Source organism: Sus scrofa, chromosome 4 (assembly GCF_000003025.6).
Source record: "Sus scrofa isolate TJ Tabasco breed Duroc chromosome 4, Sscrofa11.1, whole genome shotgun sequence".
NCBI lineage: Eukaryota > Metazoa > Chordata > Mammalia > Artiodactyla > Suidae > Sus > Sus scrofa.
The window spans coordinates 78,589,485-78,617,233 of NC_010446.5; the positions used below are offsets into that span (position 1 = coordinate 78,589,485).

The window sequence follows — 27,749 nt, forward strand, 5'->3', positions numbered from 1 at the left end:
TGGAGGCAGAGATTGAGGGAGGAAGGACTGGCAGGTGACTGGCCCTGCCTGGTCCCTGTGGACCATTCACCCCTACGCACGCTCTGCGTAGCAGGTGAGAGGGAGTAAGATCCTGGAGTAGAAAGAGCACAAACTAGGAAAGGCCACTCTCAGCCCAGGTGCTGCAGTGGGACCCCTTTTGGCCTCTGCACCTCCACCCGCCCCCACTAAAGCTTTCCTCACTCCAGCTAATGAATCCTGTTATTTAAGTTTTCAGTATTTGCTTCTGGGTGGCTAATCAACTTCTCAAGCAATTTGCCAAACCTGTTTGTGGGGGTGAGACTAAAACATGCTCAAACCCACAATGAAGCTTCAGGACAGGAGGACACAGCATGAGGCTTGGCGGTGACAAGTGAAATCCTTAATTAACACTTTGCTGCTAAACACTCATGGAGAAAGGAAAGTCATTGGAATGGTGAGTGGAAAAGGTCAAAAGTCTCACCTCATCATTACAACCTAAGAGATAGGTTTGTTGATAGCTACAGGTTTCAGCTTATAAATATTCAGGCCTGGGGTTTAACTGATTCTCTGAATATACGTATTTCTTTAAATATGTATTACTTTAAGTATTACTTTAAATATGCATGGTGGCATTTTTGCTATTAATATGTATAACTGCAAATAGGACACTGTAAGCATGATTTTAGAGGATTCTGTTGGGATCAAAAAACATGTTTCAGTAACCTAAGCTATTGTGTATTGAAATTAATATAGAAGTAATAAAATCAAATCACATTTCCTATCATTCATTTTAATTTCATTTGCTATACTGCCATTATAACTTTTCCTACTGCATAATTTCAGAAGGAAAAAAAGTTCCACATATAAAAGCAGTTTATGAAAGGAATCAGATTCCCAAAAATTAGAGCACTTTGAGTGAAGCTGGGCCTAATTTCCTATTGTGATAAAAGCCAATGACCACAGGACCACCGCGGAAATAAATAAGCTATTGAAAAGCATTTCAGTCACTAACAGGTATTTTCTAATAGAATAATTAGTTCCTTGTTCTATCAAACTTTAAATTATATTTTCATTTAGTGTATTTTTAGATTCTACTTTAGCATAAATAATACATTTTCCCTAATACCAGGCTGTAGTTAAGGTCTTTTACAGTTGAAATGAAGTTATAAAAACTCCAATCATGGAATAGATAAAAACAAACAATAACAACAAGTATTTTTCAGCCATTTGAGCATAAAAGTGGGTTTTTTTTCCCCTAATTTCAATTAACCAAATCAATCATGAATCTCGATCTGGATAGAGGTGATCTACACACATAATCGATATTTATGACTTCGTAGACATCTCATAGTATTTTGCTGCTGTAGAAAAACTGTTACTGTCACAGCACACTCTACCCTAAACTCCAACTTTATCAAACAAATTGTCAATATTGAAAAGCTAAAACTAAACTAAACCTATAACTAAATGGAAAACTTGAGTGGGTTTCTTCTGATGGGAAGAATGTCCACTGAGATGTCCAGCGGCCACGTCCCTCCTGGAGCAGAGAGGTATTCGCAGAATCTCAAGAAGAGTCTCAAGAACAGCTCAGCATCTCAAGAGCAAGGGCTTTTCCTCCTCCTCGTCGGACCTCTGTACCATGTGAGGTGTTTTCTACTAAGACAGCAGAGGGCGGATGCGGTCCTGCTCCACCTGTTTCCCTGCGGTACCCAGAGTTCTGTAGAAAATTGTTGGAACTCGGCTTCTTGTTTTCTCTCTCAGAAACCACAGCAGGAGGCAGTGAGAACAATCCGCATTGTTCCATGATACCTTTGGACCCACGCTAACTTACAGAGAATTACAGGTTTGGTACTTGAGAGTGGCATTTCATTTTCAGATACCAAAGTCTGCATTAGTTTCCTAATATAAAATATAAAAGTTACCCCAAGCTTGGTGGCTTTACCACAGCAGACATTTACCACACAGGGCTCTGGGGGTCAGGCATCTACAGCAGGTCTCGCTGAGCCAGACGTGAGGTGTCAGCAGGGTGGGTTCCCTTCCAGGAGGAAGCACTTCCTGCCTTGTCCAGCTTACAGATGCTGCTTGTCTTCCTCATCTCATGACCCCTCCCTCCGCCCTCCAGCTGGCAGGGAGCACCTGTGCCCGTGGCCGTGGTCCTGTAATTTCTTTCTCTCTCAGGTACTCACCTTAGCCTGAAAGGGTTCTCTGCTTCTAAGAGAAAGCCAAGGTAATACAAGACAATGTCCCCATCTCAACATCCTCCACCAGAATTCCATATGAAGTCCTTTTTTCCATGGGGGATGACAAATTCACAAGTGCCAGAAATTCGGATATGACACATCTTTGGAGGCCATTATTCTCTCTCTCACATTATTGGCGCTGTTTTGAAAGCCATGCAGGAATCAATGTGTGGAGAAACTTATCCTTGATACTCAAGGGAATATTTCAAAGACAATTGCACTATTTTATTTTTAATTAGCTCTTGCATCTTAAAATACTTTAATTAGACAATAAATTAATATCTAGATAGTCAGACTTGAATACTCTCTTTGGAAAACGAAATAAATCCCGTGTTGAGATGACTATTTTAAATTTGTTAGCGAATAATCCAAATTGGATCCTGGGCTGTTTTATCACATCTCTTCCCTTTGTCAGAAAGAGAGGGCGGCCAATTCTGCATCCTGCTTGGATCTGTCATTGTACTAAGTGCTGGGGTGAAATAAGATTTGTGAAACCTGACCTTGGGAAAGTCATTTAACCGAGACTATATGCTAAGCTTCTCCAAAGTAAGGATGAATGATTTATTTTGGACCATCAAAACCTAAAAAAGTTGCGCTTATAGAGATAACAGGAAGAAAACACATTGAGCAGAATTAACCTTTTAAGGTCTTTCTCTGTGTAAAATGAGAAAACTAAACTCAAGAATTTATAAAGCCAACTCTATATTAAAGACTTCATAGTTGTAATGAAATTGACTTCATAATATAAACTTTTATTCATGATAAGACACCCTGAGCCCAGGGCAAGCAAGGCTAAAATGCTAAGACTTAGAGATAATTTTAGGTGTTCCAGGACACGGGTAGCTTTTCTGGGGGACAGATGCGAGGCTGGCAGCTGGAAGTGAGCAGGGCTGCCCCACCTGAAGTTCAGCTGGAAATGCCCCGTGGTGCTGGATTCCGGAGCCTGGGTCTCTAATCAGCCACTCAGTCTTCAGCCTGGAGCCACCTCGCAACTTGCTCCTCATTAGCAGGAATGGCCCTGTCTGCTGCTGATGTGCACGGCCTCCTCTCAGATCTAATTAATCATCCGTGAGGCTCTCATTCTTCTACCAAAAAGCAATGTGTCTCTCACCGTCTCATCCTCATTGCAAACCAGGAAGGGTCTGGGATTTTGCAGGCTCCTAAATTGGCACCTCCCGGGCTTATGGATACTGGCAGAAGACGCCGTGGCCTTGGGCCAGAGACTAAGGCCTTCATCGTCCTGGCCTGGCAAATGTCATGAGCATCAGCATGTTTGAGGAGCTGCGTCTGCACACAGTGGGTGGTGTTACAGGAGAAACCCCGAGTTTAGGGAGCTGGACCTTTTACAGCAGCGGTGGGCACGGTGCCCCTTTGCTCCGGAGAGAGACATTGTCTCTACTGCCAAGGCTTTCAGAGGAAAGGGCTGAAGAGAAGCAGCATCTCCACTGCTAAGCCTGCTTTCTCTATGGACAGCCTTGAAAAAATAGTCTGAAGCAAAATGTTTCTGCTCACAAGACATGCAGAAGTGCCAAGGGGCTGAAGAGAAACGTCTCCCAGGGCAGGCACCTTTCTGATGGTGCTCTTGTTCCCACTCCTGTGGTCTGGAGGGTCTCTTTCTGTGACTCTTCCGAGGAGACATGAAACGGGCTGCAGCCCTTGCTCTGAAGATGCGGTTCCCTCCTGTCACTGGGTCCCCCGGATGCAGACACAACCACCGCTTTCCCTTAGACGTCAGCTTCCTGGCCTCCATTAGCACGGAAAGACCCCTGCCCTTGCTGATCAGTCAGGCCAGTCCTGTTCACCTGGGAAGCCGCCCTTCCCGGGCCTCTGCAGACGCGAAGCTCAGCCCACGCGCAGGGCCGACTGGACTTTGGGATTCTCCCTCTGACAGCCCGCCTGCTTCTCCCCAGGGAGACCTCGCTTCTCATCCTAACTTTTCACTCTGAGCCCAGCCTATGCCTTCATGTTTCAGCATGTGTCCTTCTGCCCAGGCTCTGGCGTCTCGGTGACGTTTGTCTTACTCTCATGGGTTCAGCGTCCTCCACCTGGTAGGACAGCTGCCAGCCTCCTCCCGCAGGGCCTATAGGTGAACACACGTGGCCTCGACCTCCATCCACCACATACACACAATTTCCTTTTGAATATGCAGTCTTCACTTTTTTAGCTTTGGGTTCGTATGCATTCTACTGGCTTTATAATATTTGGCTTACAATTATACATGACCTCACTCTTTTATTTACTATTTCATGATAAAGCACACAAAAATCTCTTTCTTTTCTTTTTTTTTGTCTTTTTGCTATTTCTTGGGCCGCTCCCGTGGCATATGGAGGTTCCCAGGCTAGCGGTCGAATCGGAGCTGTAGCCACCGGCCTACGGCACAGCCACAGCAACATGGGGATCCGAGCCACATCTGCAACCTACACCACAGCTCACGGCAACTCTGGATCGTTAACCCACTGAGCAATGGCAGGGACTGAACCCGCAACCTCATGGTTTCTAGTCAGATTCGTTAACCACTGCACCACGATGAGAACTCCTCTTTCTTAAATTAGTAAAAGATAATAAAGTATCAGACACGCTATTTATCATCTTATAACATATCCCCCCTTCCCCAGCTTACACCTACCTTTTATAGCTAGAATCTAACTATATGTGTGTGTGTGTGTGTGTGTTATATATGTATGTTGTATACTTCATATATATATATATATATATATATATATATATATATATATATGAAATGTAATGGACAGTTTTGTATTTAGAGCTGTTTTGCTCTTCAGTTAATGGCATATCCCAGGCCTGTCGAAATTAACCACTGGAGAAAAATGTGTTTTCTAAACAGTGCACTATTTCTGTTTCAAGGGAGCCTGTTTAAAGTATTTCTTAATGATGAAACATTTAACATATTAGTCATATCATCTGGGTTATACTTTAAGGATTCAAACAGCATTAAAAATGAATCCAGTAAAATATAGCAACGCAGGCACTGGGTTAGTGTCTCCGGCATCAAAACAGGAGGGAAGAGAATTCTGGCACTAAAGCAAGTTCCGCAGTGCAGGAGCCACGGAGCACAGCGTCAAGCCATTAAACCCCAAATGGGATGAATGGATCTCTTATGAACGTTCTTACTGTGCTTTTTTGTGGCATGAATCACTTAAATCTTCTTTCACGGATCAGGGTAAAAGAATTACACCATTTGGTCAATTAAATCACAGTTAAGGAAGTGATAAAGGAAGCAAAAAGAGTGGTTGTTCCATCCACATATATTTAAAAACATAAACCTTCTCCCCAGCGGGGCTTACCCTTCCTTAGCCTGTGCTAATTTGCCCATTTATATTAATCACCCCCTTGAACAAAACTTTTGGTTATGGGGGGGTCAGAGCCACTCATCATTAATTTGCTAAAGTCTACAAAAGGTTACAAACTATCCCAAAATGGGGAAAGAACGTCACTCAGGCAACCATACAAAATGTGTTCTGCTTCAGCTAGATTCACAATGTAGTTGGGACCACGAGTGATGATTATGAAGAAAAGGACGTTAAAGAAAATGCGTTAACTTTGAAACTATATGTGTACTGTACCATGAGGAAATAGACCTCTGGGTTTCCCAGCGCTCTTGTAAAAAGCCCTAGCTCTTGAGACAAGGAAAGGCACAAGAAGGCTGGAATGTCTGTCTTTATTTTTACTCGAAACATTTTCCTTTTTCCATACCTTGAGAATGAGATCCATAGCTATTTTTCTAGTTAACTGCCCTTATCTACACTGAACGGATAATAAAACTTGCATTATTTCCCAGAAAGCCTGGGTAGTTACAGCCCAGACAGGCCCTAGCTGAAGTCGCAGTGCCAGGAAGACTGACTTACTCTCTCCCCAGACATATTCTTCTCCAAAGAAGGAGGCCCGGAGCATCCAAACCTGAGTCACACAATCCGGAGACACCTGGGGTCCATCCGGCCCTTGGTGAGGCTCCTACACCGGCTTGTGAAAAGCTAGACTCTGTGCGGCACTGTCTCCATTAGCTTTCCCACAACATTCATAGTGGAGAATTGTATTACTGTAGCAGAAACAGGCATTTTTACGGGTTGCTTATATTTTATCTCAAAACAAACTGTTGCTACAGAGTAAAAAATAAAATCCATCCATGCTTTTCACACACTACGAGAGAAAAAGTAAAAACAAGAAAAAAACCAAAAAGCAGGAGTTCCCGCTGTGGTGAAACAGGATGGGTGGCGTCTCTGCAGTGCCAGGACACAGGTTCAATCCCCAGCCCAACACAGTGGGTTAAAGGATCTGGCTTTGCCACAGCTGTGGTGTAGGTTGCAAATGCAGCTCAGATCTGATCTCTGGCCCAGTAACTCCATATGCCGTGAGGCGTCCAGAAAACAAAAGAAATGAAAACCAAACAAAGGGCAGGCAGACACCCAGGTCTCCTTCCATCCCACCTCCAAAGGGCAGGCTGTCCCTCCTTTGGGGTGGGGCATAGGGGTTTCGTGCCCGCCACCCCTCCGGGTGGAGCTGGCACTCAGTGGAAAACGCCCTGATTCTCATCACCTGCCCTGCAGATCTAGGTCTGGGTCACTGACACTGATGTGACTTTGGCTGTAGATCTCATCAGAGAATCAACGGGGAACTTTTTTTCCATCATCAGGAGCCCTACGTTCCTGCAACATTTTTATATATCAAGCACCTAACCTCGTGAGTGGAGCAGCGTCTCCGACGCTCTGCGGTTCTTGACAAAGCTGGTGTATTTACTATATGCCAGACACAGTGCTATGCTCCCGACACCTATTACATCACATCAGACTTTCCAACAGCTCATTTACAGAGACGGCGAGGAGAAGACAAGGCTTAGGGGGGCTGCCAAGGGCACTCACCCGGTGAGTGTGGAGATAAGAAGGGGGTTCCTGACTCCAGCCCTCGGTTAGGATCATGCTGCCTGTATCATCACACACAGCACTGGCCAGGACTGGAAGCTCAAAGCTTTTATTAAAAGCCTAAATTGACTTACTCCACCCCCTTGCTCTCTTTTAAGGAGGCTTAATTTACTTTGTCATCCAATTATAGTAAGACACAGACATGGACATTAATTAAGATTTCAAGCCTCATCTTATACCTCATAACCTTGCATATATATGTGTGTGTGTGTGTGTGTGTGTATATATATATATGAAATTATATAAGTAATTTAAACCTTTCACAAATCCCTACTTAGCTTTTATCATTTTTGCTTTCTCATCAACAACATGCCTAGTGGGAACTGAATCTTGAAAATAATGACATTATTCAGACATTAGAGAAAATCAAACTATCAATTGGAAAAGCAATCAGATACTTCCCATGCTGGGCCCCTGCTGGTGGTGAGGTCACACATAGCACTGCGGTCAGAGGAGCTCTGTCAGGTATTCCTTTGGCACAGCAGCCAAGTTCCTCAGAAATGCAGATCCCAGACATTTCTGGGTGATGAAATGTGCCAGTTACAGAACAATGAATGTTAAAAAGCAGATAAAATTAGGAATTTGCCATTTGTATGAGCACAGGATAAGCCTAATCAACACCAATGGCCAATCACTGTGTGACAGCAGATCAGGCTGAAATGAATCTCCAAGAGCAGGGGATTCCTATCTGCCTTTGAGGCTTCAGTCATTCCCTCAGGTTATAGAGATGCTTCATATCACTGATGACAGAGTTAGGTAACTTCCTGTCATGAGAGGCACAGAGGATCAGCAAATATGACATCTCACACACACACACACACACACACACACACACACACACACACACAAGTTCATAGCTAAAACACTGTGTTAATTATCCAGGTGTGATCAGGGAGGACTTGCTGGGTTACAACTATTTCAGGAAAGTTTCTGCACATCTCATAGAGCAGGAAAAATTTACCTCATTTGAAGAATACCCACAGAATCTCTTTAAACTTCATAAAAAATAAAGAAGATGATGAACGGACACTTATTTCAAAATAAAGAATATTTAGTAGGAAACAATTGCAATCAAAATTTAAATCATGATGAAAATTTACATGGATTAAAGAAATTTGAAAAAAAAAAACTCTCCCGCATTAAACAAGAAAAATAGGCAGAACTGAAGGCCACAGGTAAGACAGGAAGCAAAAGGGAGAAAGATGCTTCTTCTAGAGGCAGACTTAGATGTTTCATCTTTGAAGAGAAGTGGGAAAAGCTTACTTCACAGAAGTGAAGATAAAATTGAAAGATGCTGACAGCACAGACTCTGCTGAAAAATTCAACCAAGACAGGAGGGCAGGGCTGAGCAAAGGAGAGAAACAAAGTGGACGTGGATGAACCAGGCAAAGGATTCAGCAGGAATGGCAAGTGTGAAGGAGAAGTCAAGGAAGCCCAGGATGACACAACAGGGACCCCGAGAAGGGCAGCCAAGAGGGAAAAATGGTTTAAATGTTGAAAGAAAAAACTGCAAAATTTAAGATTATTGGATCTACCAATGAACCAGGCACACTGTGTTCTGGGAATAATTGAATCAGAAGAGTCAATCCTGAAGCCTAAGTTAACCAAGTTCCTAAACTCAAAGAAAAGGAAGGAATCTTTTGGTCAGTTAGACTGGGTCAATAAAGAAGCCTCCTTAGAGGGAAAAAATCAATTTAGCCTCAGTCACCTTGACTGAAAAAGTTAATGCAAGAAGACAGTGGAGTGGGGCTCTGAAAGGAAAAAAATGTGAACTTGCTTCCAATGCCAACAAACTATTTTTAAAAAAGGGGCAGAGTTTAAAAATTCTGAACATGTAGAAACAAATGGGAAAATGATTTCCCAGAGCAATTCCTATTAAAAAAAAAATACAAGAGGGTAAACTTCTGCCAACCAGAGAAATGAAATGAATAGAAAAACCAACACAGAATGTGCTGGGTAGTAGAAGCTACATGCGCTGTAAAAAAAAAAAAGAGACAGAATTGGATTGGTAGTTATTGTTATGAAGATGATTTAAATGTTGAAAATGATTGCACTGGAGAAATCGAAGTGAAAAAAGTCGTCGGGAGTGGTTGGAGAAAGAGAATCAGCTGTACCATGACATCTGGACTTTATCATCCATTATAACCAGTTATCTATGCAAATATATCATTTAATGATTAAAAAAAAGTAATGATGAAGGAAATTTACTAAAAATATAAAAGTAATTTATTAAAGCAGGGATATTATGAAAAGAAGAAGGAGGAAAAATGCATGCATTCTCTTATTTTTCAAATTAGGGATTCTATAGCACATAGCTAATGAAATAGAGAATGATTGTAAATTAGAGGATTGTAGGAAGTTATAGCTTCACAACTAAAAGCAGGCACAAATGGAGTATTAAATAATACAATTTCTTTACTAAAATTAAAAAATATGATTATAGAATTAAAACACCCATAAGTAATATGAATAAACATATCCATTAAATGATGTCTGTCTTATTAATTTACTAAGCAAAACATAACAGTGAAATATATATAAAAATCATATTAAAGAAAGTGACTCAGTAAAGTTGTAAATAAAAGATAAGCAAAACAGACATACAGGCCAAAAGGAATAAAATACTGGAAATAAAATATGAAGTATCTGTTTATATCAGAAAAAGATAGAAAAATGGAAAAAAGCACTAAGTGAGGCTAAGAAAGGCATTTTATGATAATAAAATGTGTAATGTATCACAAATAACAAAACGTCAACATCAATAATGGGAAATAAATGGGAAGGACCAGGAGAAATAAATGGAGACGTTAATTTACATTTCTCTTTCCATGACGGAGTGAGTGGATAAAACCCAAGTAATGACACAGGAGATTGTGTTCCTTCTACTCCAGGAACATATTTTAGCTAATTTCTTGACCTGAATTACATAATCTCCACTTACACTGCTGCCCGATATCTACATCAATGTCTAGTCAATACTGACCTCATAACTAATATTCTCAGAATGCCCCTGAAACACCTGGATGGACTCACAAGAAATATCTAGTAAAGGGAGGTGGTTGTGCAAAGGAAACTTAACATAATAATTGCCCTAAGTGCCAGAAGCTCTGTATATCTAGATTCACAGGTTCCTGAATCTAGAGTAATCGGAACAGATTACTCAGACGGGCAAGCTGAGCTTGAATTCTGAGATCAGGAGAGACTATGAACAACGAAGTGACCAGCCTGGAACTGAAGGGAGCATCTTAACCTACAGCCTGGGGGACGCTGCGTCTCTAACTCACAGCCTAGGGGACGCTGCGTCTGTAACCCACTGCCTGGGGGACCCTGGGGAGAAAGGCAGGTAGGAGGTGTCTGTTCTGTAAAAGAAGGTTTAAAAATAGTTCAACAAAATATGTACTCCTATTCCATCCCAGCTATCTGAATCATAGCTACACTTATCAGAAAACCTGGTCATTTTGACAATTTTATGACTGGGTGAAAATGGAAAATAGTGATAACAACAGACTGGGAACATCAGCTAGTACTGTGTAGTAGACAAGCAGACACAAGTGCCTTTCGTCAGACTGAAACAAACTCATGTTCGTAAGGGTATTGAATGTGAAAGTGTTGGTTTACTGCTCGAACTTTAACTACGTGAGTTAGGAGTGGGGTAATGGAGGACGGCAATACTTGTGAAAGAGAAAGCCGTCGCCTGAAAGATCACTATAAGCAGAGGACTGGTCACCTCTGTCAGAAGTTTTGATGTTCTCCACAATATTCATCACATGTACTGCTTTCAGTGAGGGAACTAAGAGACCTCTGTGATCTCCACGGTCTGTTCTACTTGGAGTGATGAACATGCAGTAATTTAGATGGAGCCACATTGTTGGGTGCCAGAATCGTGCCAGTAATAGCGTGTAATTCTGCTCAAAATCCTTCACCCCTGGGGTCCCCGTGTGTGAGGTGGGTTGCAGAACTTAGCACATGCATGCGATGTGGGATTACACGGGATAACGGAGGTTAAGGGCTTAGGAAAGGGCTGCGGTTACTGCTGTGACTCCGGAACTGTAGTGTAACAGGGAAACTGACCAAGTGAAAGAATGCTCGGAGAAGGTCAGTAAAAACGGTGAAGATTCTGGAAAGCAAACGCCAAAGAAAACAGCTGAAGAAGTTGAGTGTGTTCTGGTCATAGAAGAAAAGAAGAGATATGTCTTTGATTCTTCGAGTCTCCATGTGCAAGAGAGACCAAGGTTTGTATCTGCCAGAGGACCCCATGGTGTCACTGGATGGACTGTGCCTGGAACATGACCTCCTGTCATTTTTCAAGGAAACTTTTAAACAATATACTTCGCGAGTAGCAAGGACTAACGGACTTGGAAATAAAGGGAGTGAGGGGTTGGGACCTAATTCTCTTTAGCTGGAAAGGCTGTTGATGGTCAGGACAGAGGGTCGGGTTACAGAACGTGGATGGGCATCCTCGGGACCACAGTCCCACCGCCACGGGAAGGGCGACAATACGGCCTCCGTGGACTTCAGCTCAAGGCCACCGCGGGAGCTCCCTAAGCTGCTCTTCACCTCATTCTCTCAGAGGATTTCGAGTATCACAGCCCCTCCCTGAGTTCCTGGACTTAAAATGACCTCCAGGGCTCTTCTGCTCATCTCAGCAAAGCTGTGACCACATTTGATATGTGGCCAGATTGACCCTGACAAGAAACGGAAAGTCTTGATCTGGGAGCAGATAAAACATCCCTTTAAAGCTGCCAAATAAAGTTATCAAAGGTACCGGCTATTATTGGTGAACAGGAGAGGTTTCTGGCAGAGCTGAAGACATAAATCAGCACACAAAAGGAGGGTAAATACACAGATCCTGGTGTGAGATGCTGCAATTAAAATGTGGCTGTAAAGAGATATTTTTGAGGACAGTTTGGTGATATATAACTGTATAGGCTAAACTCTATAACTATATATATATATATAGTTATAACCATGAACACCACCTCTGACTCAATACTTCTATTGCTAGGAATTTTCTAAGGAAATTATCAGAAACTCATGCAGGAAATTCATGCTGCCAACAACCTTGGAAAAGTTTGAGCCGGGAAACTAATTCTCCCTCAGACCCTCCAGGAAGAACACGGTCCTGCTAACACCTTAGCTTCGGTGCGACATTGCCTGTGAGACTCCAGCCAACAGAACTGTACCCTGGGTTGTTTAAGCTGCTAAGTATGTGTTAACTTACACAACCACCCTATTTTTCTACACGTATAGAAGGGAGTCTGAAGAGCGTGAATCACTGCAACTCAAGCAGAAAGGGGCTGAATCAGGGGCCGTGCAAGGGGAAAACAATGAGGTTAGGGAGCGTTGGAAAGAGGCTCAAACCAGCTGCTTCCCTTGAGCCATGTGGCATCCACTGGCCGGAGATGAAAGCAGAGAGACACACCCCCATCTGCAGCTACCAGAAATGGGCATGCCTTTTATGGAATCCAATTTTGCCACTGGTATCAAATGAATTTAAACTGTTCGTCAGGAGTTCCCGTGGTGGCGCAGTGGTTAGCGAATCCGACTAGGAACCATGAGGTTGCGGGTTCGGTCCCTGTGGCTTGCTCAGTGGGTTAACGATCCGGCGTTGCTGTGAGCTGTGGTGTAGGTTGCAGACGCGGCTCGGATCCCGCGTTGCTGTGGCTCTGGCGTAGGCTGGTGGCTAGAGCTCCGATTCGACCCCTAGCCTGGGAACCTCCATATGCCGCGGGAGCGGCCCAAGAAATAGCAAAAAGACAAAAAAAAAACAAAAAAAAAAAAACAAACTGTTCGTCATATTTAAATCACACGTCTCTAGAAGCATCTCAGAGTCGCACCTGAGGCATAGAACGTGTGTGTGTGTGTGTGTGTGTGTGTGTGTGTGTGTGTGTGTGTGTGTCCTACTGTCCATCACAGGCTCTTACTGAGAGCAGAGCCCCCTCATACTCCCTGGTAAGAGACCCAAGCACATATAACATTCAGTCCAATTTCACAGCACAAAACGGTGCTGTACACATAGCACAGCTACTGCACCAAAATTAACAGCAACCATATGCATAAAACTGTAAACCATATTTTCATAGCAGTTGCCTTTGGGAAGTGAAATAATTATTTGTTTGTTTCTACATTCGGTAATTTCTAAATTTTCTACAAGTGTACGTTAAAAAATAAACATGGAAGTGTGTTTGTTCCACACAAAGGAGGAAAAGTTTAAAAGCTTCATTCACTTGCACGGGAGCCCAGATGAAAATCCAAGTGATCTTAGTGAAAAGGCCAGGGGACCAACCCAGAAATAGTGGGACAAGGAAGAAGCGACTGAAATGAGGACACACATGTTCCTGGTCCACTGTGTTTTGCTTGGTGTTATCCTGAAAGCAGCTAAAATCAGACTGTCATCCAATCCTGCTGCAGTGCCTGAATGGGGTCCAGGTACTGGGTTCCAGCACTGGGACTGTCACCTACTGTGGCAACAGGGCATTTGCAGGTGTGCTAAGTTGAGAATCAGGAAAAGGGACAATAACTGCATTTTCTGGGTAATCGCACGTGTCCCTGTAAGAGAAGGAGAACTGAGGGCAGAGGAGGAGAAAGACGATGAGACAATGAGGCAGAGAGGAAGAAGGGGTGGGAGGGGGGCCACGGGCCAAGGAAAGACGGCACCGTGTGACCAGGAAAAGACAAAGAAATGGACTCTTCCCAGAGCCTCTGCAGGTGCACAGCCGCTGACACCTTGACCCCAGTGGGTGAGACCCACTTCTGCCTTCTGGCCTCAGAACTGCAAGAGAATGAACATATTGTTAGGTCCGCAAGTCGTTGGCAACCTGACTCAAGAGCCGTGGGAACACCTCTCATCTGCCAAGGAGGAAAGTCCTACCAGCATCAAAGTCCTCTAAGAAGTAACAGTAAAGTAAGTGTGGGGGTTATTTGGGGGTTTTCTTTTTGTCTTGTAAGGTTTTGTGGTAGAAACATACACAGATGACCCAAGAGAGTCGCCTTGATGCGTCCCTATGGAAATTCCTTCCCCTTGAGGGACCCAGGACTCGTCTCTACCAACAGAATTTTTGGCTGGAAAACTCCAGCTTGGGAGCTCAGTCTAGGGAGCTCTCATCCACTGGGCCACCCGGGTGGGCTCAGGAGGGGGCCGAGGCTGCATTTACCCCCACCCGCCCTGCCTGTCTCCTGCCATCTCCCTGCCAGCTCCGTCCCAAGCAGTTCCCTCCCCTCCTGCAGCGCGGTTCCCACAGCAGCCTCCATATCTGCTCCCCTTGGGCTGGATCCCCTGCGCCCCCTCCCTGAAGGCCCCTCCTGGCTCAGGCAGGCTGCCTTCTCCTCCTCAGGTCTGAATTGCATTTCTTGTTTCCACGTTCCAATCGTTCCTGCCTGTGCTGATTAATTTTAGGTGTTCCCTAAGCTGGGCTGCGGTGCCCAGTCTTTGGTCACACACCATCTCACTGCTGCCTTTAAGCTGTTTTGCAGACTGATAGACACGCACAAGTAGGTAGAGCAGGCCACCCTCTGCCGTGTGGGCCAGGCCTCTTCTAACTGGTGGAAGGCTTAAGGCACCAGACTGAGGTCTCCTGGAAAGGAAAGAATTCTGCCTCGGGATGGAAGGTAGCAATCCCGCCTCAGTTTCCTGCAGCCGGCCTGTCTCGTAGGTTCCAAACCCACCACCCCAGCACTCACAGAGCCAGTTCCTTAAAACAACTTTTTCTCTCTCTCTTTACACACAAATTTCCTGTTGGTTCCATTTCCAGACCTCGCTGGGGGCCCCTTTCCGCTACCTCAGTGATAACCCTAGTAATTTCTTTCTACCTTTTCAATAACCTGTTTAACACTTAACCTCTCGTTAAAATTTTGCACATTAAATTCTCTCTGTTCAAATAACAGGAATGTTTTCTGCCTCTTGATTGAACTCTGAATGATGCTTTCTTGTCAAGACTGTGCTATTATTCAGAGATTGGAAACCACTGGAGAGTCCTTAGCAGGTGGCAATTTCTCCTTCCTCGGCCCCACCGAGGGCGCTAACACCACGAAGCCTGGCTCTCTTGTCTAGGCTCTGATCAGCACTTGGCCTCCATCTTCTTTTTAAGTCCCTGTAAAAGATTCAGGGCAAGAGCTCTACGTGCGAACTCAGGAGGCTTTCCCTGAGCTGCTTCAAGTGTCCAAATAGACTAAAAAGACTTTTTCTTCCTCCAGCCACAGGTCCATTCTATTTCTGAATTTTTCTTCCTTCTAATGTATTATCATAGCATAGTCACTACCTATGAACTTCTAAATATACTACATTATTTTCTCCAGAGGAAACTGCTCCTCAACACCTCTGAAAATCTTATTATACCATCGTAACTCTGTAAGCTTTTTATTGTAAGTATTAATATTATATTTTACATAGGCTTCAATACACGGATGGCTTTTTTGTTTTATTCATGGGACAAAATAAGCTATTAAGCACGGCATAAGAAATACAAAATAAGCTTCATTTAAAAGTTTAGCTTCTGTCATTACAACAAACACACATTAAGCCTATCCATTTCAGTCATTCTCCTGAATCTGCCTGTTGTTTGAACTGTGATTAAAATTAACTCATGCCTCAGTGGGTAGGATTATGTAATTAAAATGCAAATTTCAGTATAGGTCATTGCTCATTAAGCAATTAAAAATAACTAACAAATTTAGGTAATCATTTCCATATCAGTGGGACAATTGTCTTTGTATTTCTACTACACGTAATTTTTTTTCTAACAACCTCCTTTAAAAAAGAATTGTTGAGCCAAATGATATGTGCAGTTTAAATTTTCATAATATGAAACTGTCCTCCAAAAATTTTGTAACAATTCACACTCTCACCAATAGTATAGGACAATGTCTGAAGGTTTAAATGTATTAGAGTAACGGTGTTTATAAAAATAAATGTTGATTAAATCAGTTTATATCTGTGCTTCACAAAATAACTGTTTTCACCAATTCATTAAAATATGGGAGTATATAGCTAAAATGCACCTTCAAACATTTTCTGTCTCCTTACGTATTTCACCTGATGGTAACAAAATCACTGAACTCATACTATTTCATTTGGATTTTGAAACACATATAGCGCTTTATCATTGGCCTCTACAAGGGGTACATTCTCAGTGATGAATGCAAGAGCTCAAGGAAAATATGAATACACTCTTCAGCCTAACAGACTGACTGGCGGACAGTGGACGCCTATAGGCTTCAGAGTTTTCAGACAAGGATTCCCAAATGGCTGAGTAGCCATTAAGGTACAAAGATTCAAAGTTACTCCCTGGCAGTGCAGCAAAAAATAACAATAAGAGTTAAAAAAACTGAACAGAGACAGAGATGGCTGCAAACTTCAAGGGAGACAGATCTGCAGTTTATGTCAGGCATGTGACAATCAAATAAAATAGGTAAATTGTCAGAAACATCTAAGGACAGAGCTGATAAAGTGTGTTATCCAAAATGCCTAATTTCCAACCCCAAATTATCATACACACACACAAAGAAAAATGTTACTGACTCATTCCTGGAGGTGGAGTGGGAGATGGCAAGCAGTCAATAAAAACCGACTCAACAAAAATCATGATAGATTTGTCCAAAAAAATCTATTAATAGAAGATATTATAGTTATGTTTGAATAATTTATTAAAGGAAAAACATCATTGTACTACCTCAACAAATAGGCAACCTCAGTAGAGAAATGGAAATTATTTTAAAAAAGAGCCCAGTGGAACTTCTAGAGTAGAAAAGAACAGAAAACAGGAAAAGGAAGAAAGAAGAAATAGTAAACTCATAGACAAATAGAAATTATCAAATTCGAAAAACAGAAATAATAAGGTTGAAGAAAATGAAAGTGATTTCAAGATCCAAGAGACAGTGTGAAGCATATAAGTATACATGCAATGACAGTCCCAGAAGGACAGTAGTGAGGGAAAGGGGGCTGATATTATTATTCAAGGAAGCAATAGCTGAAAACTTTCAAAAATCCAGGGAAAACAGTGACTTAGAAATCCAAGATATTTAACACGCTCCAAGTAGGATAAATACAAAGAGATATACATCTAGGCACATCATAAATTAAACTTCTGAGAGACACAAACAAGAGAAAATACTGAAAGCAGAGAAACTTTCATTACATGTAGGAAAACCTCAAGAGCTAACTTTCCATTAAAAACTGGATGCCAGAAGACTGTGGAATGATACATTGAAAGCATTCAATATTCTAAGTAATGAAGGGTACAAATAAAAAAGGTCAACCCATATTTCTTTATCCAACCAAACTACTTTTCAGAGCAAAGGCAAAATAAAAAATTTCCCGATAGGAGTTCCTGTTGTAGCACAGTGGTTAACGAATCCAACTAGGAACCATGAGGTTGCAGGTTCCATCCCTGGCCTTGCTCATTGGGTTAAGGAACCGGTGTTGCTGTGAACTGTGGTGTAGGTTGCAGATGAGGCTCAGATCCTGCGTTGCTGTGGCTCTGGCGTAGGCCAGAGGCTATGGCTCTGATTAGACCCCTAGCCTGGGAACCTCCATATGCTGCGAGGGCGGCCCTAGAAAAGGCAAAAAGACAAAAAAAAAAAAAAAAAAAAAAAAAAAAATTTCCAGATAAAGAAGTGGGATAATTCACAGCTAGCAGACATTCCCTACAGGAAATATTAAAGAAAGTCCTACAATATGAAGGAAAAGGATTTCCCAAAGGGAAACCAGTATCTACAGGAAAGACTAAAGAGCATGGGAAGTAGCAATATGTTACTACTTACAGATCTTCTTTCAATAACCTCAGAAATTATATGAACTTATTTAAAGCGGTAATTGTATCACTGTATTTTTAAATTTATAACATGTATGTCATATATATGACAATAATAATACAAAGTAAGGGATTTGAAATGATTTATATTAAAATACAGCCAAGTTTCTATGTAATACCAATATCAGGTCCATATAAAGTGGAAGTGAATTGTGGTAATTTAAAGATGAATAATTGAATCTCAAGACTAAATTCTAAAAAAATCAAAACATATTAAAATCAACAGAAATCAACAACATACGAATTAAAATTCTACATTAAAATATGCTTAACATAGATAAGGAACTAAGAAGAAATAAAATAAAAGGATCTGCAATATCTACAAAACAAATAGCAAAATCGCAGATGTTCATCCAAATATATTAATGATTTTTTTTTTTAAACGTGACTGAGTGAAACTCTTTAATCAAATGCAGATATTGTCAGACTGGACAAAAAAAAAAAAAACTTTATGATCTCCAGAAAAATATGCTTTAGCTTCACCAGTATAAAATAGCTTGGAAGCAAAGGATTAGAAAAGAATAATAGTAATAATAAAGATAATAGTAATTGTAAGGGATGAAAAAATAGACTTTAATATAGAGTAAAAGAAACATCTCGGAGTTCCCGCTGTGGATCAGTGGAAACAAATACGAGTAGTATCCATGAGTATGCAGGTTCAATCCCTAGCCTCACTCAGTGGGTCAGGGATCTGGCATTGCTATGAGCTGTGGTGTGGGTTGCAGACATGGCTTGGATACTGCGTTGCTGCAGCTGTGGTGTAGGCCGGCAGCTACAGCTCCAATTCAGCCCATAGGCTGGGAACCTCCATATGCCATGGGTGTGGCCCTAGAAAGAAAAAGAAGGAAAGAAAGTGAAAGAAAGAGAGAGAGAAAGAAAGAGAGAAAGAGAGAGAAAGAGAGAGAGAGAGAAAGAAAGAAAGCAAGAAAGCAAGAAAGAAAGAAAGAAAGAAAGAAAGAAAGGAAGAAAGAAAGGAAGGGAGAGAAAAACATCTCAATCCAGTATGACAAAAAAGTCACTATCTTATGAATGCATAACAATTATAAATGTCCCTAACAACAGAAACCCATCATAATGAAGCAAAACGACAGAAATAAAAGGAAAACACCCAGGAGTGAGAGTTGGCGATGTAGATATTACCCCCTTAGTAAGTGATAGAAGAATAATCAAAAGTCAGAAGAAATAAAAAGAGACCTGACAGCACTGTTGGCCAGGGGGACACAGCTGACATTTGAGAAATGTCAGGCCATCCCCTCTCAGGCTGGATTCTGTCCTCAAACTGGAAGGCACAGGGAGCCAAATACCATGGCAGCCCAGGAAACAAGATCGAGGGCGGGTCCTGATGAGCTTTCTTTGTGAGGGGCTGCTGTGTGGGTGGAGGCACTTCTGCTGGTGAAGAGATTCCCTGGAATTTGAGCTATGACATTTCAGCTGAACCTACACTGGTTCTCACGTCATAACTCGGTGTCCCATATCTTTTCCCATCAGCACCTCTGCTTTAATATAAATGGTTGTATACACTATAGACTGTATCTATCTAACCTATCTATCACCTATATATTTGTCTATCCATCTGTCCATCCGTCTGTCCATCCATCCATCCACCCATCCATCCACCCATCCATCCATCCATCCATCCATCCACACATGTTTTGGTCAGTTCGTGCGAGTATATGTGTATATGGGTATAACAGAAACAGACCAATTTTGGTTCATATTACATGTTCCTCCTCCCTTCAGGATTCTGAAATTTCATCTTTAGTAAAGAAAGTAAATGAAAATTAAGACAGCTCTTTCAATAATGAAGCTAATATATGTGTATAAATACAACATACATAAACAAAAAGCTTCGTACCATTTAAAAAACACTCTTCCAAGATTTCTAAAATATAGTTCATTTTGTCTTAATTGTAATGATTATTTTTTCATAACTATGTGTGGATATCTTTAGCTCGACTATAAAATACTTTTTAGACCTCAGTCTTTTTTGTAATGAAAGCTCTGCCACTCTCTTTTCACAACAATTTATAAGGTAGTTGCTCATACAAGAGTTAATTTGTATGGAAACATTACTTTTTAGAGGAGAATTCTCCTTTAAATCATAAAATACCAGCATATTTTGTCACCAAATATTGTAAAATGGACTAAAACTTAACAGGCTCTTTATGCCTAGATTATGAGATTCTATGATTTGTTGTCAATGTTCATAAGTTGAATATGTGAAAAATGAAAAGAAATTGTCCCTCCAGGTGAAAAAATCTTGGGATTTGAAATACAAAATAAAATGAATCGCCTTTCCCACCAATGGACTATTTTGTTTAAAAAGGACACACATATACACCGTCAATAAAGCTAAAAAGGAACGAAACAAACATGGATCTTATTCTATGATAAATTTGGAGCTAGTTGACTTTATATGATGCTTTGACTGAGACTAGACAACCAATGGTTCAGAGAACACAGCCCTGGGATGGGGCCAGGGACCATTATTCTCAAGGCTACCTGACGGCTAGAAACCGGGGATTGGGACTACATCAATTAAAATGCCACAAAGATCACTGGTCCTATAAAGACTCAACTCTTTGTTCTTGAATAAATGTTCCCTGGGTTCAGCAAACCTTTGATGAATTTCCACAGTTGTGAAAAATATGATTCAGACTATTTTGCCATTTTTTTGTTGTTGTTGCTTTTATGGAGAAGCAAATGTCTGGAAGTCCTTACTGCTCTGTCTTCTTACATGTTACTTTAAAAATGGATTTTTACTAACACAACACTGTATATCAACTATACTTCAATAAAAAATGGTTTTTAATGTGTCCTTTAATTTCTTAGCTCTCCCAACACAGCTAGAGACTACTAGTGTCCAGGATTTTATAGCCCGTCAAAAATGAATGCTATTTTTATAAGATAAACTACTTGAGATAATACTTTATTTATTGTAAATGGGTATAATTTTTCTTTATTTAAACTATTAGGATTTAATAACACTATTTTACATAGCACTTGATATAAAGAAAGCTCATTATATTAATGTTTTCATGATGAATTAATTCTCCATAATCATTCTCTTTGGTAATTACAGAAGATATTAACTGTAAAATGGCATTTTATGGGAATAAAATAGTGTGCTTCAGGATGGAGGAATTTTGGTTAATAATGATAAAAATTATAAATAAATCATGACAAATGCTTTGGCTGCATGAAGCACTGTGACACAGGTCTGCTTTCTGTATGACTCTAGTGCCTTAGGAAATTAGCCTAATTTTACACTCAACTGAGTATCATCGAGCAATTTAATAGCAGGACCACCATGCTCCTTTTCCAGTTTTTCAATAAAATTATCATTTGAAGCCAAAGTTCACTTTACAAATATATCTGATTAAAATTGTACTGAGGAAACAGATGGATGTGTTGCGCATGTAGAGAGGGGCTGGGAAAGTCACTCGGAACAAAAAGTGAGCTAGGAAAGACACTATTGTAATTTCAAGACGAGGCAATAACTGAGATGAATGATATTCAGCCTTTTTTTTTTTTTTTAGATTTTTAGGGCTGCACCTGGATTTTCAGACATTTTAATAATTAAAATGCCTTTAGCTTCATTGAGTTTATAAGCCATAAAGCACACATATTTAAAGGGTAAAGTTTGATAAGTTTTTCCATATGTATGAATGCATAAAACCATCCCTACAATCAATATAATGAACTCATCCATCACCCCCCAGAGCTCCCTCATGCTCTCTTATAACCCCTCTCTGGACTGAAAGAGGAATGATGGGTTAGTGGTGAAAAAGACAGGATGTGCAGGTAACCTCAATAAGAGAAACGTGCTTAAGGGCCTACAGCAGCCAGCTGTTTAGAGGCAAAAATAAGAACATAACATTATTAGAAATAAGTGATGAGTTTTTTTTTTTTGACCAATCATGAACTGATAAAATCTAAGTATAACACAAATCCTATAATCCATTAAAGAAGGTTGCTAGCTTAGGCTACATAAAAATACAAAGGTTAAATTCCCTTCCTGTACTGACTATGTGGTGTTTACAAATAAAAAAGAAAACAATAACAAGAAAATAGGAACATGTCACAATGTAAAGAAAGGTATATGAAAGGATACGCCAATGTGATTTAATGATGCTCAACCTCATACATACCATTAGAAAAACATCTTAAAAATGGTAAGCACACAGTTTCTCCAGCTATTCCACAGAGAAGACCAAAAGCCGGAGGTGTCCAGCAAATACGAAGGACAGAGCTGAGTCCAGTAGACAAAGTCGTAAAAGAGAATGTAAGGAGAATGAGGATGGAATCGACCACATCTGAGATCAAAACAAATATGGAATGTGCAGCGTGGGAACTGGAGCGTAACCTAAGAGAGTTAGTGAGGTCGCAGGGGAAGGGCTCCAGGGCGGGGGTCCTGCGCACAGGGTTCCTCGGGATAGAAAGTCTGGGCAGTAATACTTCTTTCCAGATACGGACACCTTTACCAGATCCTTGGGCATCTTCCTGAGATGTTCTGTGCCTGTCCGACAGTGTGGGTACGTGTCATTCTTTATCAAATAGCAGTGGCTGCTTACGCCCAGTTCTGCACTCTGCTATTGGCACCAAGTTTTTTGCACAGTCTTCTAGGTCAGTACCAGGAGACTGGCTCATCTTTGGATGGCTGCTCAGCATCTGGCTGACAGGATGGTTAGGCTGCCTCTGGTCCTTTGTGGGTGTGGATCTGTTTCTCTTCATCATGCTCAGGGGCTGGTGTGGGTCTTTAATCGCAAGACTTATAGAAACTCTTTGCCATTGTCTCTCTTCTTACACTGCCTCTCACATATTTTCTCCAGTCTTGCAGCAGAATTTTTTGGAGCTTCTCACTCTAAATGTCAACTCTTAGATTATCTTTCATATTTTCACCCATTGCTGTGAGCCGCATTCTGAGGATAACCTCATTATACTACTTCCAACTACAGGCTTATCTCTTCTATTATTCAACTGGTTGATTGATTATAAATTTAAATATACTCATGTTTTATTCACTTTTGAACTTGGGTTCTTTTACAAATCCACATTTTTTGACACCATCACCTTCTTGACTTACAATGTACACTCCCTTATTTTTTTTTAAAACTCACGTGATAATTAAAAATTGTCATGGGTTGTTCTTTAATCTCCACACTATGCTTCCTTTTGTAATGGTTTATTTCCTCATATAGTTTATACTTTTGATTAAAACCTCTCCTTTGGTGAGGTGGTCTTACTGGAAGTCTCATGTGTTCTGGCCAGAGTGTGGGGTGTCCCTAGAGAGCTGGGGAGCAGCACTGCCCTCTGCTGGACAGCAAGTGACATCCATCCTCCAGTTCCAGACCCCTTTGTGCTTTATTTTTATGTTACTTTCTCTGGTCAGGGTGCCTGCACCACACAGGCAGCATAAGGTCAAAACCGAATCCCCCGGGAAGCAAAGGCTTCTGTTCCATCATATCTTAGATGACATCTTTTTGTCATTTTTGAGACCTGGGGAAGTGAGGGCACTTAAATACTTTCACACATGCCTGAGGTACTTCATAAAAAGTATTCATATCAACATATATTTATATTTATCTGAACATTTATATTTATCTGAACATTTATATTTATCTGAACATATTTATCTGAACATATATTTATATTTATCTGAACTTCCAAGATCGCTACCTAAAATTGACTTAGGAAGAAATATGAGATGAAAGCTGCTGGTCCAAGATAAGAGTCCCATTTGAAGGTCTAAACCTGGATGAGAAATGAGATTATATATGATTTTCAACTTTTATTCCTTAAGGTGGCTCAGGTTTTACAAAGAGGATGCGCCCTGATCTCCTAACGCGTAGCTATCATACTATTCAGGTAAGCGTTTCCTGCTGTGCAGAGACAGGCATGCTGAACTGTAAACCAACCCTATCTCCAGAAACACTTCATTTACGTGGTGGACAGTAGTCAGGGGAAATCTATTTTTCAGTTTTTTAAAGTGCCAAGAAGAATTCATTATGATTTGAAAATTGTGAGATGTTAAGAGATGTGAAATAAAATTTCACTACAATAATAATATTAAAAGGCCAGCAAATAAAAAGTCATGAATGCTAATAATTACCTGTGTTTATTATATATAAGTGGGTTAGAAACAGTTTCATTATGATTTATTCTATATGCAAATGTTTCAGATTCTTATTGACTTCACTCAGTGTCATTCAAAACCCAGGTAAATGCAGAGGTGGTGAGGAATGTCACAGGTCACTGAGGGGAGCGAGGAGGAAGTGTTCCCTGTCGCTGTCACCATCAATCAGGCACAGCTATGGGGTAGTCGTGCTTATGAAACATTCATCGTCATTAAGTTACAGGAATTAGTAATATTTCACATGTTGAGGGCTGAAAGGGCAAGGGAAGGTGACAAATATTGAGTCATTTTAAAGAAACATCCTTATTTACATTTTTGGCAGGAATTCTCCAAATGCATAGATCTACATTTTCATACATCTGACTATACGAGGACCGATGACTGCGTCTAGCCCTGGGCCTTACAAACTCCCTCACGCATTCCGGGGCCCTGACTCTTCCATCTGAATAGTTTATCCTTAACGACCAAGAGGTCACCTGTGCACACCTGGCATCAGAGTCACCTGAGACCTGGGTCAGGATGGAAGCTATAAGGGGACCCCCCAAGCATTACCCAGAGCTCCCGGATTGGCTGCTCTGGGCTGGAGCTGGTCTCAACCTCTGAACAAGGGCCCCAAACACAGCCAGGATCTGCTGCGGAAGGCGGGAGACACAGACACCCCTCCCGAGCATTAGGGGGCCCAGGTGCCTTGGGGCCTGAAGGAGGGGGCAGGGTCCCCTCTGCTATGGGGGACCACCGGTCAGAGCTGGAGGCACCCTGCACCCCCACAGCTGTGCTGTCCTCACTACTGGTTCCGTCACACAGGACACGCGGGCCACCTGGGCCAGCAGCCTGGTTCATGATACAGATACACCAGGACATCAACTCTATTGCGAAGAACACACTCACATTTGACACACTGTTGAGAATTTACCTTTGTTATCATGTAATTTTCAAAAATAAAGATTAAGAGGGTTGAGCTTGCACAAATGCTACAGGTGACAGACTTGATGCTTAGCTAAGAAAAGTAACTGAGTTCTAACAAGTTGAAGATTCTTTAAAAACTTTCACCGTGGAAATTAACTTGTGCTTGGTGTGCATTTATGAATAGATATCACAGGCACTTAGATTCTGCGAGTTGGGGTCAATGTCAAGAGTGAGACCTCTGAGTCCCAACACGGAGCTCCACTGTCACAGCCTGGCAGGTGACCATCTTCGTTCACAAACTGAGCCCCACCTCCTTTTCTCATTCTAATTAATGTTGGGGATTAAGTTTGCGTTTGCAAAAGCAATAAAAGTTACATTTAGCATAAGAAAGAAGTGGAAACAGCTATTTCCATAATCAATTATTTTTTTCTACAATCAGCGACTAGTCTAATAAGGCAACTAAATTCTCAGCTTGATTAATCAGACATGATTTTCATCCCATGCATTGGTTTAGACTCATTTTAAATACTGTCAGCCAATTTTGAAAGTTCCCTTTAACTTTTAGATCAGTTCAGCAGAGGGCTCCTAAACGTTAAGCTACAATAAAACTATCTTATGTAAATAGCTGTCCAAGGTATCCAAAATTGTATTCAAACGAATATGATTATTTGTCAAAATAGTTTTGATTTAATTTACTTAGATAAAAAGCTTCTCTTAAAACTGGTTTTCACATTATTGAAAACAGATATATTACATAATATGAAAGAAAATAGATCATGTATATTCCTGAAATGGCAAAGATAGTACCAATTATTTCCACATGAAAATGAAGCACAATCAAGATGGACTTCTATAAGAGATAAAATGGAAAAAATACATGATTTGGCTTTGCAGGTGTTTCTCCATCTTACCTGCTGGTTTACAGGAAAGTTTCTGTTGATTTTTTTAATCTGTAATAATAAAAAAGAAAGTGAGAATAAAATCACACAAGATGCCCCAAATCTTATGAGAATCTATTTTTAGCGTGTGATTGTAAACTGATATGCATATTGATATACTAAAATCATTGCATAACAAACATCAACTATGAAAGTTTTTTTAAAAATTTTGACCATCAAAATTATCCCAAATTTCCTGTGTAAGCATTTCAAAAAGATTTCCATCTAATGATTTTCTCTTTAATGGGAAATGAAAAGCCTGTGTTTCCACACAATGTTAAATGAAAATCTACCAAAAATATAGAGGGTAACTTTTTGTAATTTCTGTTTTGACTTTGAAATCATATTATATTCAATTTATTTTAACATTTAAGAGAATGGAAGAAATGGAATATTCAAAGACTAAAGGATAAAGTATATATGTCAAAATATTTTCAGTCAAGACCTCAAATAAAATAAATATGTAATTTAAGACAATGTATTAAGTGACACGTGATAAGACTTTAAAATAAACTTTCAGAGAAAGAGTTTCTTCTGTATTAAGTTGTAAACAAACTTTAAAAGCTGAATGATTTCTTCTAGGAGTTTGATGGTGTCCTGTCGTATATTTAAGTCTTTCAGCCATTTGGAGTTTATTTTTGTGCATGGTGTGAGGGTGTGTTCTAGTTTCATTGCTTTGCATGCAGCTGTCCAGGTTTCCCAGCAATGCTTGCTGAATAGACTTTCCTTTTCCCATTTTATGTTCTTGCCTCCCTTGTCAAAGATTAATTGACCATAGGTGTCAGGGTTTATTTCCGGATTCTCTGTTCTGTTCCATTGGTCTGTCTGTCTGTTTTGATACCAGTACCACACTGTTTTGATGACTGTGGCTTTGTAGTATTTCTTGAAGTCTGGGAGAGTTATGCCTCCTGCTTGGTTTTTGTTTCTCAGGATTGCTTTGGCGATTCTGGGTCTTTTGTGGTTCCATATAAATGTTTAGATTGTTTGTTCTAGTTCTGTGAAAAATGTCATGGGTAATTTGATAGGCAAAACACTCTCTGACATCAACATCATGAATATTTTCTCAGGTCAGTCTCCCAAAGCAATAGAAATTAGAGCAAAAATAAACCCATGGGACCTCATCAAACTGAAAAGCTTTTGCACAGCAAAGGAAACCCAAAAGAAAACAAAAAGACAACTTACAGAATGGGAGAAAATAGTTTCAAATGATGCAACTGACAAGGGCTTAATCTCTAGAATATATAAGCAACTTATACAACCCAACAGCAAAAAAACCAATCAATCAATGGAAAAATGGGCAAAAGACCTGAATAGACATTTCTCCAAAGAAGATATACAGATGGCCAACAAACACATGAAAAAATGCTCAACATCGCTGATTATAAGAGAAATGCAAATCAAAACTACCATGAGATATCACCTCACACCAGTCAGAATGGCCATCATTAATAAATCCACAACTAACAAGTGCTGGAGGGGCTGTGGAGAAAAGGGAACCCTCCTGCACTGCTGGTGGGAATGTAAACTGGTACAGCCACTATGGAGAACAGTTTGGAGATACCTTAGAAATCTATACATAGAACTTCCATATGACCCCGCAATCCCACTCTTGGGCATCTATCCGGTCAAAGCTCTACTTAAAAGAGACACATGCACCCGCATGTTCATTGCAGCACTATGCACAATAGCCAGGACGTGGAAACAACCCAAATGTCCATCGACAGATGATTGGATTCGGAAGAGGTGGTATATATACACAATGGAATACTACTCAGCCATAAAAA

The 27,749-nt window shown here is 40.8% G+C and overlaps 1 protein-coding gene across 1 annotated transcript in view; it reads right to left on the reverse strand.

Moving 5' to 3' along the window:
* The window catches only part of SNTG1 (syntrophin gamma 1), a 454,631-nt gene that overhangs the window by 61,999 nt on the left and 364,883 nt on the right, over window positions 1-27,749 (reverse strand). The window contains exon 13 of the mRNA XM_021089413.1: window positions 25,939-25,977. Within this exon, the coding sequence (XP_020945072.1) occupies window positions 25,939-25,977 (39 nt within the window). The remainder of the gene's footprint in view (window positions 1-25,938; window positions 25,978-27,749) is intronic.